This window comes from Dreissena polymorpha, chromosome 2 (genome assembly GCF_020536995.1).
Source record: "Dreissena polymorpha isolate Duluth1 chromosome 2, UMN_Dpol_1.0, whole genome shotgun sequence".
In the NCBI taxonomy this organism is placed as follows: Eukaryota; Metazoa; Mollusca; class Bivalvia; order Myida; family Dreissenidae; genus Dreissena; species Dreissena polymorpha.
In genome coordinates this window covers 118844241-118856870 of record NC_068356.1, presented here as the reverse complement: position 1 = coordinate 118856870, position 12630 = coordinate 118844241, and the positions used below count along the sequence as shown (strand labels likewise).

General features: G+C 35.1%; 2 protein-coding genes across 5 annotated transcripts in view; one reads left to right on the top strand and one right to left on the bottom strand.

Annotated features, from left to right (window-relative positions):
- LOC127868727 (RUN and FYVE domain-containing protein 2-like) overlaps nt 1–1036 on the bottom strand; it is a 57922-nt gene extending 56886 nt beyond the window's left edge. For all 3 annotated transcript variants that reach the window (XM_052410751.1, XM_052410749.1, XM_052410752.1), the window contains exon 1: nt 781–1036. Coding sequence is in view for 2 of the 3 variants with exons in the window: in XM_052410749.1 (XP_052266709.1) it covers nt 781–1015 (235 nt within the window). In the remaining variant the exon portion in view is untranslated. The remainder of the gene's footprint in view (nt 1–780) is intronic.
- Nucleotides 1037–3504: 2468 nt separating this feature from the next.
- On the top strand, nt 3505–11426 carry LOC127868738 (dynactin subunit 5-like). 2 transcript variants are annotated; one of them, XM_052410766.1, is made up of 6 exons: nt 3505–3606; nt 3952–4020; nt 9659–9777; nt 10100–10211; nt 10377–10479; nt 11122–11426. In XM_052410766.1, exons 1-6 carry the CDS (start codon nt 3559–3561, stop codon nt 11226–11228), a joined length of 558 nt encoding a protein of 185 aa, XP_052266726.1. In that variant the 5' UTR covers nt 3505–3558; the 3' UTR covers nt 11229–11426. The 2 variants fall into 2 exon arrangements, with proteins under 2 accessions (XP_052266726.1, XP_052266727.1); XM_052410767.1 differs by lacking the exon at nt 3505–3606 and adding an exon at nt 3648–3753.
- The last annotated feature ends 1204 nt before the right edge of the window (nt 11427–12630 follow it).

Here is a 12630-nt window from a genome sequence, read left to right as displayed (position 1 = left end):
TGCATAGATAATGACTTAAGGGAGTTGACATGTAAACTTATTTATGATTGGTTGAAAGTATCCGGACTTAGACCCTATTCGGAGAAGCCAGACGCCGCTCTAATTATGGTTTGTTCCTCACAATATTTGTATTAGCTTCCTTTTTTCGATCGCAGACACACTTGGAGTCTGGAGGAAAGGTTGAAATGGAGATCTTTTTTGGAGCCTTTACAAGCCCGTACAGCTTCTCTATCAATCTCATTTGAATTACATTTACATTAAAAGGTTGGCAGTTCCTCCATTCCAGGAGGATGTGTTCAGATGTTCAAACAGCTTCTCAACAGAAAAGCTTTTGGAACAGCAAAAGGTGAAATCTCTAATGCCTGTGATTGTTTACAGGGAAGATGATTACCTGTTCTTGTCTAGGTGATGTTACCTATCCTGTAGCTTTTCATTGACATCCCTAGTTAACTTGTGTGAAATATTGTTCAGGTGACAAATTACTAATTAATCTATAAAAAAATATTCATTAGAAATGCAAATAGGATTTTTAATGTTGACAGCGTCAATACATAAAAAGGGGCCAATATTGAGTAATAAGCCTGTACAAGTACAACCAAGTTTACTTCAGACATAGAACAAATACTAATATACAAGAATGTATTAATAATCATTGGATTTGATATACAATTAGAGATAAAAACTAAAATCAGTTTAGAAGACAATTGCTTTGCAAATTATAGAAAAGAAACAGGACTTACCAAAGGCCTTGGTCTCTGTAAAATAAAGCACTTTACTTACGTTTTCGTCTGGATTTAGATTTTGATGCAGTATCCGAATTTGTATCCATTGCATTTGCAGTGTGTTTTGTATTACTATCACCCCTTGACAAGAATCTGCCTATTGCTAACTTTGCTGAACTAAAAACTGGACTAGAAAAATAATCACTGGCTTCTGAATTTATGCTTGACGTTTCGCTTGCATCCGGTTTTTCTTCACATCCATCGTCTTGTTTATTTAGTGTTGCAGACTCCATTTTGAGTCTGCAAGCGGATCATGTGATACGATTACGCATGGTCTACAAAACCTACACCGCATTGTGTATGGTGGTGACCACCAAACGCACGTGCATCTCGTGGTGGATGCCCATTTATTTGCGACTCCGCGATCATATAGGATTAGTTTTCCACATATCCTGAATGGAACGATCTATCTGCAAGTTTCAAGTTTTCGACAAAACAGGTTTTAGATAGTAATATTGCCGTTATAACGAACGAATGCTGACAAGTGTTTATAAATGAATGTTGATAATAAATATTAATAAACATTTAAAATACATAAAAAATATCTAAAAGATATTAAAAAAGATCTTAACAAATGTGTTTTGTACATATCGCTGTAATAAAATCGCCTGTCGACTCTCTCGTTTTCAAAAAATCAGGGGATACAATAAAGGGATATTTTTACGTCATCAAGCATGTGCATCAAGCATGGACGCATCAATATTGATAATAAATGGTTAAAAAATACTGTAACACCGTTTAAAAAACGCGAGAGTCGACAGGCGATATTATTACAGCGATATTTAAACAGTACAAATATTGCGTGTCGCTTCGAGTATCGCGCAAAATATTGAGTATCACTTCTTGTGTCGTGTGTCGCGGTCTCGATACACGAGATTCGGATAATATGGGCGATATTTGAATAATAAAATACAGTTATCGCTTCGTTTGTCGCGCAAAATATTGTGTGTCGCTTCGTGTTTCGTATGTCGCCCTTTGAACGCGATACACGATATTTTGCGCGATACTCAAAGCGACACACGATATTTTGCGCAATATTCAAAGCGACACACGATATTTTGCGCCATACATGAGGCGACACACGATATTTTGCGCGATACACGAAGCGACACGCGATATTTACCACGATATATCGCCTTTTGGGCTACCTACACAAGGGCGCTTCGTGTATCGCGCAAAATATCGTGTGTCGCGCAAAATATCGTGTATCGCTGCGTGTGTCGCCCTTGATGAAAGAAGGACGAGATTATAGATGGCACCATCCGGATTCCGTAGTTTTGAGATAGACATTCAGATGTTCAAATTTGAAATCACTCTCCGTGTGAGCGTTTTGAATGTCCATTGTTCGAATAGACACTTAGATTGTGATTGTGGTTGTGGCTGTAGACAAATGTTGACGTTACAGCAATATCGCACGCCAATAAACTTTTGGCGGCCAATTACATTAATAGCGATGTAATTGTTCATATGATTTACGGATTCCTTTATAAAAATAAAAATAATTCATACCTTATGTGCGTGCCTCCTGATAATCGAGCTTTAAACGAACCGGTCAAATAAAATTTATATGCAGATCCTGAATATTGTTCACATTGGCATTTGAACATATTGAATATGTGAATATTGTGAATGTAGTAAAGTCAACAATTAAAAACGCTTGATCGGTCATTATCGGCTTGCGTTCTATTTAATAGTACCGGGTACTTTTAAATATACTATAATGTACAACCGGGTACGGAAAAAATGCCTTAAGGCACCCGTACAATATTAGACTGGAACCGAGTTGAAATCCCGCCCCAAATCTGATGCCATAAGACATGTTTACGAAACAAAATTCAATTTGAACAAAAACCTGCCTCAGCATGCTGTTTTAGTATAATATAGACACCATTTCACAGAATGGTTAAATAAATATGAAAATAATTAATATGAAAAAAGAGCCGACAATGACCACTTTAGCGTTAGTATTCCCGGGTACGTTCTAGTATACTTTCGTACCCGGGGTACATTGAAGTATATTTAAGAGAACCAATTGTACTTTTATGGTTGTGTATGCTTCGCCATGAACGTTTCATAACTTGTATTTATGGTTAGTATGACATTGAGACAAAGCCTCTTAGAAAACAAATCAATAGAAATCCTCTTCTTGCTATGACCAACATACAAACTGATGGTAAAAAGCATGACTCCGTGCAAAGATCTATTAAATAACGCAGAACATGCAACTTTTGGCCATGAATGAAGATAACTGGATACCATACTGCAGAACGGACACCTACCGTCACTCCTTCTTCATCTCTGGAGCTCGATTGTGGAACCAGCTACCAAAGCACCTCGCAGTCAGTTCTACAGACCCCAGAGTCATTCAGGGATGGACTGGCCGGCCTCCAATTCAAACATTGAGCCTTCCTGACTGTACATATTATAAATATTAAAGGTTTTATATTTTTATTTTTTTAATTGCACTCTCACGATCACCTTGCAAATAAAAATGTACGAGTATGCTCCAGAGTGAGATTGGTACATCACATGGAAGAAGAAAAACTCATTACCCTATGGATTGTTCAACTTCCGCTTATGAACTGTTATTGAATAATACAATGATATTATTATATTTTGGCAAAGTTTCCAACACACATTGATACTTTATATAAAAAAAATGAATTATTAAGTGACCCGAATCGCATGTGAATTGTAATCATTTTAATGATTAGCCATTCATAAAACATTAGTGTAGTGCAACCTTTTTACTATTCGATGAACTTATGCTGTCAAGATGGAAATTGTCGAGACTTTTTATAATAATCCTGAATATATAGAAACTGTAAGTTTTGAAAAGCAACTTAAATAATATCATAGAACACACAGTAACTGGCAACGAACGACTTATTTAATTATATGTGAACCTTTTGCCTTATAAGTGGTACAAATAACTGTAATACTAATTCGGATGAATAATTCGGAACACTGGGTAACATTTGAGTCATTGCGTAATTCATTATTGTATTGATACGGTAAGACAGGAAATATTACAAAGTTTAGCCTAAAATTTAAAATTCCATAATTTGTATACTAAACATAATTGTCAAAACCTTAGATGTCATGTATTAAAAAAAACACATTCAATAGTTTACTGGAGCATCTAACGGAAAGAATATGTCTATTACAGGCATCTGGTAACAAAGTCAGCAGATCATCAGTTCTATGTGGAAGCCAGAATATTGTCATAAGTGGAAAGGTTGGTAGATTTAAAACTACCTTTACATGATACTTTTTATTTAAATAAATGCAAATCTCAAAGCTACAAATAACAGTATTTTACAGTACTGGTCCAGTAAGACAAATAGCCCAAGTAAAATGCTGCATTGACAGGGGTGTAGATAACCTCCAAACATTGGGGAGGCAGACGCCAGGTCCCGGTTCTGTAAAGAATAACATTGTTAATGTAATAAATTTTGTGTTAAATATTAATGATAATATTTAAAAAAAAAACATTATTAAGCAACAATACGAGTATTGTTTGTATACTGTTTTTTTCTCTTAATTTTGTTTGTATTTAGATCCACGTTAGGTTCATAAAAGGTAAGAACGGTCACAAATTAAAATTTAATACTAATATACATACCTCATCGTAGTGGAGCCATGTGAACGAATCAAACCAACTAGATTGGAATGAACCTTGTTCTGGCTTTTTCTTCCTGAATGTACGCTTAGGAAAAGCAAAATTTCGAGGCAGATTAGGAATACTTATTTTGAACATTAAACAATCAAATAAACATCAAATAATAACTGTTATACTTAGAGAACAAAAATATTGTAAAATTAATGTTTTTCACGCGTATATTTACTCAAAATTGTTTTAAATGGCAGTTACAGTACACTCCACGCGTTTTCCCCAATTTCCCTCCATACTCCGCGGGTTTCGACCTGGAGGGAGATTAAGAAAATCCCGCTATACGCGGCGTTTGCATGATTTTGGACGCGGCGGTTAACGATCGGCAAAACTGATAAACCTACGCGGCGGCCCTCGGCCATGGCAACGCGGGGGAAACTCCGCGTTTTACGAGATAACGATCAATTTAATTTTGTTTGACTTCCTGATTTTCAAATAAAATTACATTTATTACAAGTACATACATGTACATGTAGTATAATATTTACAATTAAAAAAAAACAACCAAGATAGATCGATCCCGACGTGGTTGTAGAAGTAGTTGTGGTTGTATAGAAAACTCGTTGATTTACGACACACAAAACGTCGTCTTTTAACTAATACTTACCAATTAATATAAACACAGTTTGCAACATTGTTTTTATTTTGATAATTTAATCCAAAGTTTTCATGTTAGCAGGTGATTTTCTATAATGAACATGTATACAAATGACCAAGGACCCTAAAAATCTCGCAAATCTGTGTGAATTGACAGTTTGACGTAATCAAAGAAAAGCCGCTTCCTGTCTAAAGGCATAACTTACTCAAGTAAACACGTTCAACGAATGCATAAGGAATGGTTTTAATTGTCGGAACAAAGTCTATTCTCTGCTCGCTAATGCATTGATTTTCTCTTTGTTTGTAGGTTATTCCATTGATGATTGATTGCTAAAAGGTGGTAACTATTGAGTTGATAATTGCATTTAATATTCACAGTTGTATTCTTGTTGCGTCGACATTCTAAACAATGTTTACCAGTAATTATGGACCAAATCGGCAGAGTGACATTCACACATGTTAATCCCTTTTGTCAAAACACCGAATACAGCAGTCTACACAATAGGTCAGTAGACAAGCTTTGCGTGTTTTCATAACGTCCGCCCAGATGTCTTCTGTAATCAGTTTACAGTACAATTAGTGTTAAAATAATTACTCTACTAAAATACCGTAACGATAAAGATTCGGCGTGTTCGATTTGAAATTATTTTAGAGGAAATATCAACTTATGGCGATATAATTTCGTTAATAAAAACCAAAGAAACTTTTAACCGAAATCAACAATGTTCTCTGCGCTACAAAGTTTGTATCAAAAAAATCAATACACGCACGCTTTGCAGGAGTATACATTGTACCTTGACCTTGTACATTGCAGCATAATTTTCGCGCGCTTTTGTCGGGAAATATACATGACTGTATATTGGAAGCATTTGTAAACGTCGTGTTAACAATTAAAAATCGTAGTGTGTTTCGAATTACTAATTATTATTCTCATTTGGAAATTTTACGGAACATTTATTTTTGTGTCGTATGTGTTATGATTTAAATATTAATTTGTCAAATGTATTATATTAGACTAATTCATATTGTAGACGTACCTGTGAATTAAAAAACATAATTTTTATACGTATTAATTTTCTATACAATTATCTTTTTATACATGTACTACAGTATTTAAACAATTTATTATAACAATGTTTTTATTTTTTGGCATGCCCAGTAGCACACTGCTAACGCGGCGTTGCGCGGCGATCACTGATAAGAACGGAAGGTGTCTGCATTTACCGACTAGCCTAAAGTAATACACGCCGCGGGAATTAGCGAACGCGGCGTAACGCCGAGCGTTTTATCGAGTTCACCTCGCTCTTCCAACGCCGCGTGAACACTCGCTAGCAGAAAAAACCCGCGGAGGGAGCGCGTTTTTTGGGGAAAACGCGTGGAGTGTACTGTACCTTTGAATTAAAGTGATCAATTAAAATTAAAAGAAAAGCCTGTCCTTAATCAAAACACTGACAGTGCAATCACGGAAAAGAACAATAAAACAATTGACGCAATGACATTTACCCGGGCCCCTGGTTTATGACAACTAACAAAGGATATTGACACATCACTATTGGCAACCTCTGAGCAGAGGGAGAGGGGACACATGGCTTCTGCACTGACGGCTCGTGATTACAAAAATACTGGTTTTGGGGTGGCGATTTTTGGGGTTTTTACGTTTTATTTATATAACGACGACTAGCCGAAATATTGGGGAGGCGGCCGCCTCCCCTGCCTCCCCATTACCTACGCCCCTGATTGATCAAAACTATATTGTTCATACCCATGTTAACAAAATAAAACTTTGAAATAAAAATAATTTCCACTTTGGATTTAATTAACTTCATGGAACTTTTAAGATTAAACTTATAAAAGGTCTGAAATGAGGGCACTCAATTGCACCATTATTGCATAATGCAGGACCAATAGCCAAAAACTAGATTGAAATTGGACATTGCATATTTCAAATGTACTGATTTACTGATTTGTTTAATTTCGACTGGTTTAGCTTGTGCATATTCTTTCCCCATCTATTGGTAAAAAACACAAAAATGATTCAACCCAATATGGCCATTTTGGGTTTACAGTCAACTCGTCCCCAAGTCAACTCGTCCCATGGTCAACTCGTCCCCAGGTCAACTCGTCCCCAAGTCAACTCGTCCCATGGTCAACTCGTACCTTATTCAAACTATTCATTTGGCAATGGGCTCGAGACTAGTAATTTATGCAAACACATATATATGAAACACATCAATAGAGTTTAACTTTGCATTTTTATTTCAAAACTTTCACAAATTAACAAAGTTTTACACCATGGACACAATTGCACATCCTGTTTAGTTAAAAACAGCATTTTAATTCAATACTTTCGAATGTGCCAAACAACACGTAATTGAAATCTTTTTAAATGCTTTGACGCAAGGGACATTATAACACGTCATTTTTTTCATGATAAACATGCTTATTAAAGTAAAACATAATCATTTTACTGCCAATTAACTTTAATTGAATCATAATACGCAATTAATTACCGTAAGCTGTATATAACACCTTTTGAACCATTTTCCTTGTTGAAATTGCTTATCAAAGTAACACTGATTAATTAAACTTCCACTTGATTTTAATTGAATAATGCCAGGGAATAAATTACCGTACGATGTAAATAACACCTTTCACACCCTTAAAAACAAATAACCTGTGAAAGACACCGACCATAAGTGACAATTTTTATCAACCCTTTCCCTGCTTTATACCTATCCGCAGCAGACAACTTACCTACGAACGAGATGTTAATTCTGACAGCCGTATGCTTAGATAATTCAAGGAAAAAACATTAAGAGAAAATTAGACACTCTCTCTATGATTTAGACTTTTAAACTGACCATTCTACACCTACTTCTGTATATTTCTGTATGTCGGGTACGAGTTGACTATGGAAGGGACGAGTTGACCAAAAAAGAGGGACGAGTTGACCAAAATGGGTACGAGTTGACCACCGGACGAGTTGACTTGGGGACGAGTTGACCGGCAACCCCATTTTGCATGTAATTTCAATGGATGTGTAGAGTATCAATTGATGTAATGATGATTATTATATGTGTAATGGTAGTAACTGATTGTAACATGGATAAATAATGCTGTATCATTTCAATTTTTGACAAAGAAATGCGAGCCCCTTTACAGCTTGCATTTAGATTTTATGCGCATGTGCACTTTGTAATGGCACCTACACCAAGGTTAATAAACACTTAGTCAAAAATTGTTAAATTTACAGCATTCAAAGAACTGTTTTTACCTGCAACAAATGTATGCTTTTTTGAAAACTCTGATATGCAATGTAACAGAATAATGCCCCTTATTGTACTTTTTATGGCCCCCACCACTATAGTGGGGGACATAATGTTTTTGCCCTGTCTGTTGGTTGGTTTGTAGGTTGGTTGGTTTGTGTGTTTGTTTGTGCAAACTTAAACATTTGCAATAACTTTTGCAATATTGAAGATAGCAACTTCATATTTGACATGCATGTGTATATCATAGAGCTGCACATTGTGAGTGGTGAATGGTCAAGGTCATCCTTCAAGGTCAAAGGTCAAATATATGGGGACATAGTGTTTCACATACACATCGCTTGTACTTTGAAAATGCAGGTAAACGTATTCAGAGGGGGTAATCACATGACAAACAAGATGGCGACATCCATGCCTAGGCAGGTATTTTTCGTCGATTTATACCCTTTATTACTTGTATTATGTTTTCTTATTCCGCTCACTTTCCAGCCATATTAGGAAGAACATTACTGGCTTTTATTTCATAGTGATATTCGCTCTATATCTCGACTTTACTTGGTGCGAAATTTCTTAGCGGGATGACCTAATTAGGGCTCCACTTAGAAAATTTGCACCGAGTAAAGTCGAGAAATAAAGCGAATTTAAATACGAAATAAACGCTAATCATCGTTTTACTGATAAGGCTAAAAAGTGGGTGTCATTTAAAACATAAACAGAAGTAATAAAGGGTATAAAACGGCGAAAAGTGACTGTCTCTGCATGGACGGCGCCATCTTGACTATCACGTGATTACCCCCTTATATCTGTTGCTGACATGCTGATATGGTGCCAGTTGGGACAGGGTTTTTTTTGCTAATTTTTTTGCTCTCAATAACTTCAGCTAAGATAGATATTTTGTGCTGAAATGGTTAGTGTAGGTAGTCTACAAGCTGATCTAGCAAGGGATTGGATTGTGGGCCATAGGAGTAAAGGTCACTGAAACTTAAAATAAAAAGAGTTTCAGAGCAACTTTATTTTAGATTGAGGTTTTGCCTTTTTATGTTGTTTGTTGTTAGCATTCATGCAGACATGTTGGGATTTCATTTGGGGCCAGTTGGGTCAAGGTCATTGTTACTAAGATAGGCATTGATAACTTTGAATTGGGATGGAGGTTTTTTGCAGAAATCTAGGTACATGTAGCTTAGATGCTTTCACAAATATTTGAAATCATTAATTTGTAAAAATTTGAAAATCTAGTTTCCTTGCATAGTCACATTTCTTGTTTTTATTTACAGTCATTTGTGTATAATGGTCTTGTTGTATTAAAGTCTTTAATTTGCTTATTTTATTTGCTATTACAGAGTATAATAATGACAGATTGTGTGATCAGAGGGGATTTGGCGAATGTGAGAATTGGCCGACATTGCGTAATAAGCAGAAAAGCTGTCATCAGACCGCCTTTTAAGAAATTTAGTAAAGGGTAAGTATTATAGATATTGTTAGCTATATTGTAATAATATTTATAGTATATTAATAGTCACCGATTCTTTTAATTTGTACCATGAATAATGAAGTCCTTGCATGGAAATGTATGGTATTTTAAGATGCTCTTCTTGATTTTTAAAAATAAATCTTACACCTTATACTTTTGTTGTCACAATGCAATGATATATTGTTTACTTACAAATGTTAAATAAGAAAATTTCAAACCTCAAAAGTAACAAATTTGAATTAGCAACAGTTGAAAGAATGTTGGTTGTAACACACTACACAGTTTTGTACTGCATTGATTTTCTTTTCAGAGTTGCATTTTTTCCACTTCACATTGGTGACCATGTGTTTATAGATGAAGGTTCTATTGTCAATGCTGCACAAGTTGGGTCATATGTTCATATTGGAAAAAACTGTGTAATTGTAAGTTTTGACCTTGTTTTATGGTACAAGTTAAAACGAAATAAAAAGTCGCTTCTAACCTTCAACATTAACATGTGGATAAAAGAAAACAAGTTTTATAATAAACTTTAAAAAACTTCTCCATCACTAACACTCAAAACTAAAAATATTTTTGCTCCACAATAGGGTAGGAGATGTGTACTGAAGGATTGCTGTGCAATAGCAGATAACACGGTACTGCCTCCTGAGACAGTCGTGCCTCCATTCACCGTGTTCTCAGGATCTCCAGGTAACTAGCTTGTATTTTCAATATTCACCTTACCTTAATTAAGGCTTAGAACAGACTTAGACTCCAGAAATATTACTAAGTCGTGTATTTGAAGGCTGATAACTAATATAACCTGCACGTTTTTATAGTCAAAATGCATTAATAACACAATTGTCTGTATTAAGTTGGGTTCAAATGATAGGTCTGCTCAGAACAAAACAGTTTTAAGATTGTTCTCTTACCAAAATCAATAAATTCTTTGGAGACTTTTGACCCAGATTAACATTTTGTAGCTTGTCCATGGAATTCGTCAAAAAATACATCAGGTTACTCCTGATTGTAAAATATGATTTAGCTAAATTATCAATTAAATATTTAAATTGAATACCGGTAATGAAATATTGCGGATTGTTTGGTATTAAATTTATTTCATGTTTAATTTCTTCTAGAAATAAGAAACATTCTTCATCCAGATGCTAGTATTTAAATAGGTAAATGACACATAAGAGATGAAATACAGAGGAGCAAAGAATCATATCATGTATTTCGTATCAATACCTCAGACAATCCATTCATTGTCAACAGTATTTTAGAGAAAAAAATCCCAAATAAATTGTAACACATATTGTAGAAAATATAACTCAGTATATGTTTGGTCTTCAGGCCATGTGTCAAGTGAGCTGCCTGAATGCACACAGGATCTGATGCTGGACTTCACCATCAACTACTACATGAACTTTAAGCCTATTGGAAAAGGAAAGGGAAAATAACTCAAAGTGCAATAATAGCAGACTATTACATTATTTATTTATATTGTATGTATTATATTTTTGTGTCTCTGCAAATCTGGATGTAGTGGTGGTGGATTTCATACTTATCTCAAATAGAAAACATGTACTTGCCTTTAATTGTTTAAGACAAGTCAGTTAAGTTTCAAATCTAGTCAATTAAGTCAATTATTTACAGTACATATTAGCTGGAGTCACTAAAATACACATTATGATGTAATTTTATATATATATATATAAGTGAACTTAATTCCCATTACTTATTAAAGCTGGTGAAAGTAGGTAACATTGCTTCTTCTTAGTCTTCAGATTAGCACATTTATATTGGGTAAGAGCTAGGCTCCATCCAAATATTCTGTCACAGACTCCATATTATATTGGGTAAGAGCTAGGCTCCATCCAAATATTCTGTCACAGACTCCATATTATATTGGGTCAGTACGAAGCTGTGTAACTAATGGTACCCAACACTATCTTAAACATCTTACATTGGACTCAATTAATTATTATACCCCCACAAACAAAGTTTAGGGGGTATATAGGAGTGAGCTTGTCTGTCGGTCGGTCTGTCTGTCGGTACGTATTAAGTGTCCGCTCTCTTATTCAAGTTGTTGTCATCAGATCTTCACCAAACTTGGTCAGATGTTGTATCTAGATGATGTCTAGGTCAAGTTCGAATATGGGTCATGCCAGGTCAAAAACTAGGTCATGGGGTCACTTAGTGCGTTTTAAACATTGAGCATGGTGTCTCCTCTCTCATTCTAGTAGTTTTCATCCGATCTTCACCAAACTTGGTCAGAAGTTGTATCTAGATGATGTCTAGGTCAAGTTTGAATATGGGTAATGCCGGGTCAAAAACTAGGTCACAAGGTCACCGTGTGAATTTTAAACATTGAGCATGGCGTCAGCTGTTTTTTGTGAAGACAACATGCAAAATATTCTGTGTTCATGCGGCATGTGGGGGGTATTAGTCACGTCTGTGACAAAACTCTAGTTTGTTCCTTGATAACATGTCATTGTATTCGTTAGTTCTGCTTAAAGATGTCAATCTGAGAGAGGATTTAAAGGTTAAGAGCTACAGAATTTGTGAAAAAGTTATATTTTGGTTGAACTTGAAAACCACTCAACTAGCACAAATCACAAAGTATAAGCAAAATCACACATCATTTAATATAAAATTAACAAATTTAACTCCAAATTTGATAACTTCAGCCTGTGTCAGTCCCAAATGGGCTTATTTATTAATATGTACCCAGTATACTTGAAGAGTTCTTTTCACAAATATTTATTAATTTTAATTCAATGTCATTATATGCTGTAAAACATGGAATTATAGTTTGTCAACCAAGCTATCATGTTGCTTGTGTACTTTTAGTTGTACAGA

What these genes read in the sequence shown, in the direction of transcription:
- LOC127868738 (XM_052410766.1), top strand. Translation starts at nt 3,559, where the DNA reads ATGGAAATTGTCGAGACTTTTTATAATAATCCTGAATATATAGAAACT. An exon ending in ATCCTGAATATATAGAAACT is followed by an intron (nt 3,607 to 3,951) that starts GTAAGTTTTGAA and finishes TGTCTATTACAG; the next exon opens with GCATCTGGTAACAAAGTCAG. An exon ending in TTGGAAAAAACTGTGTAATT is followed by an intron (nt 10,212 to 10,376) that starts GTAAGTTTTGAC and finishes GCTCCACAATAG; the next exon opens with GGTAGGAGATGTGTACTGAA.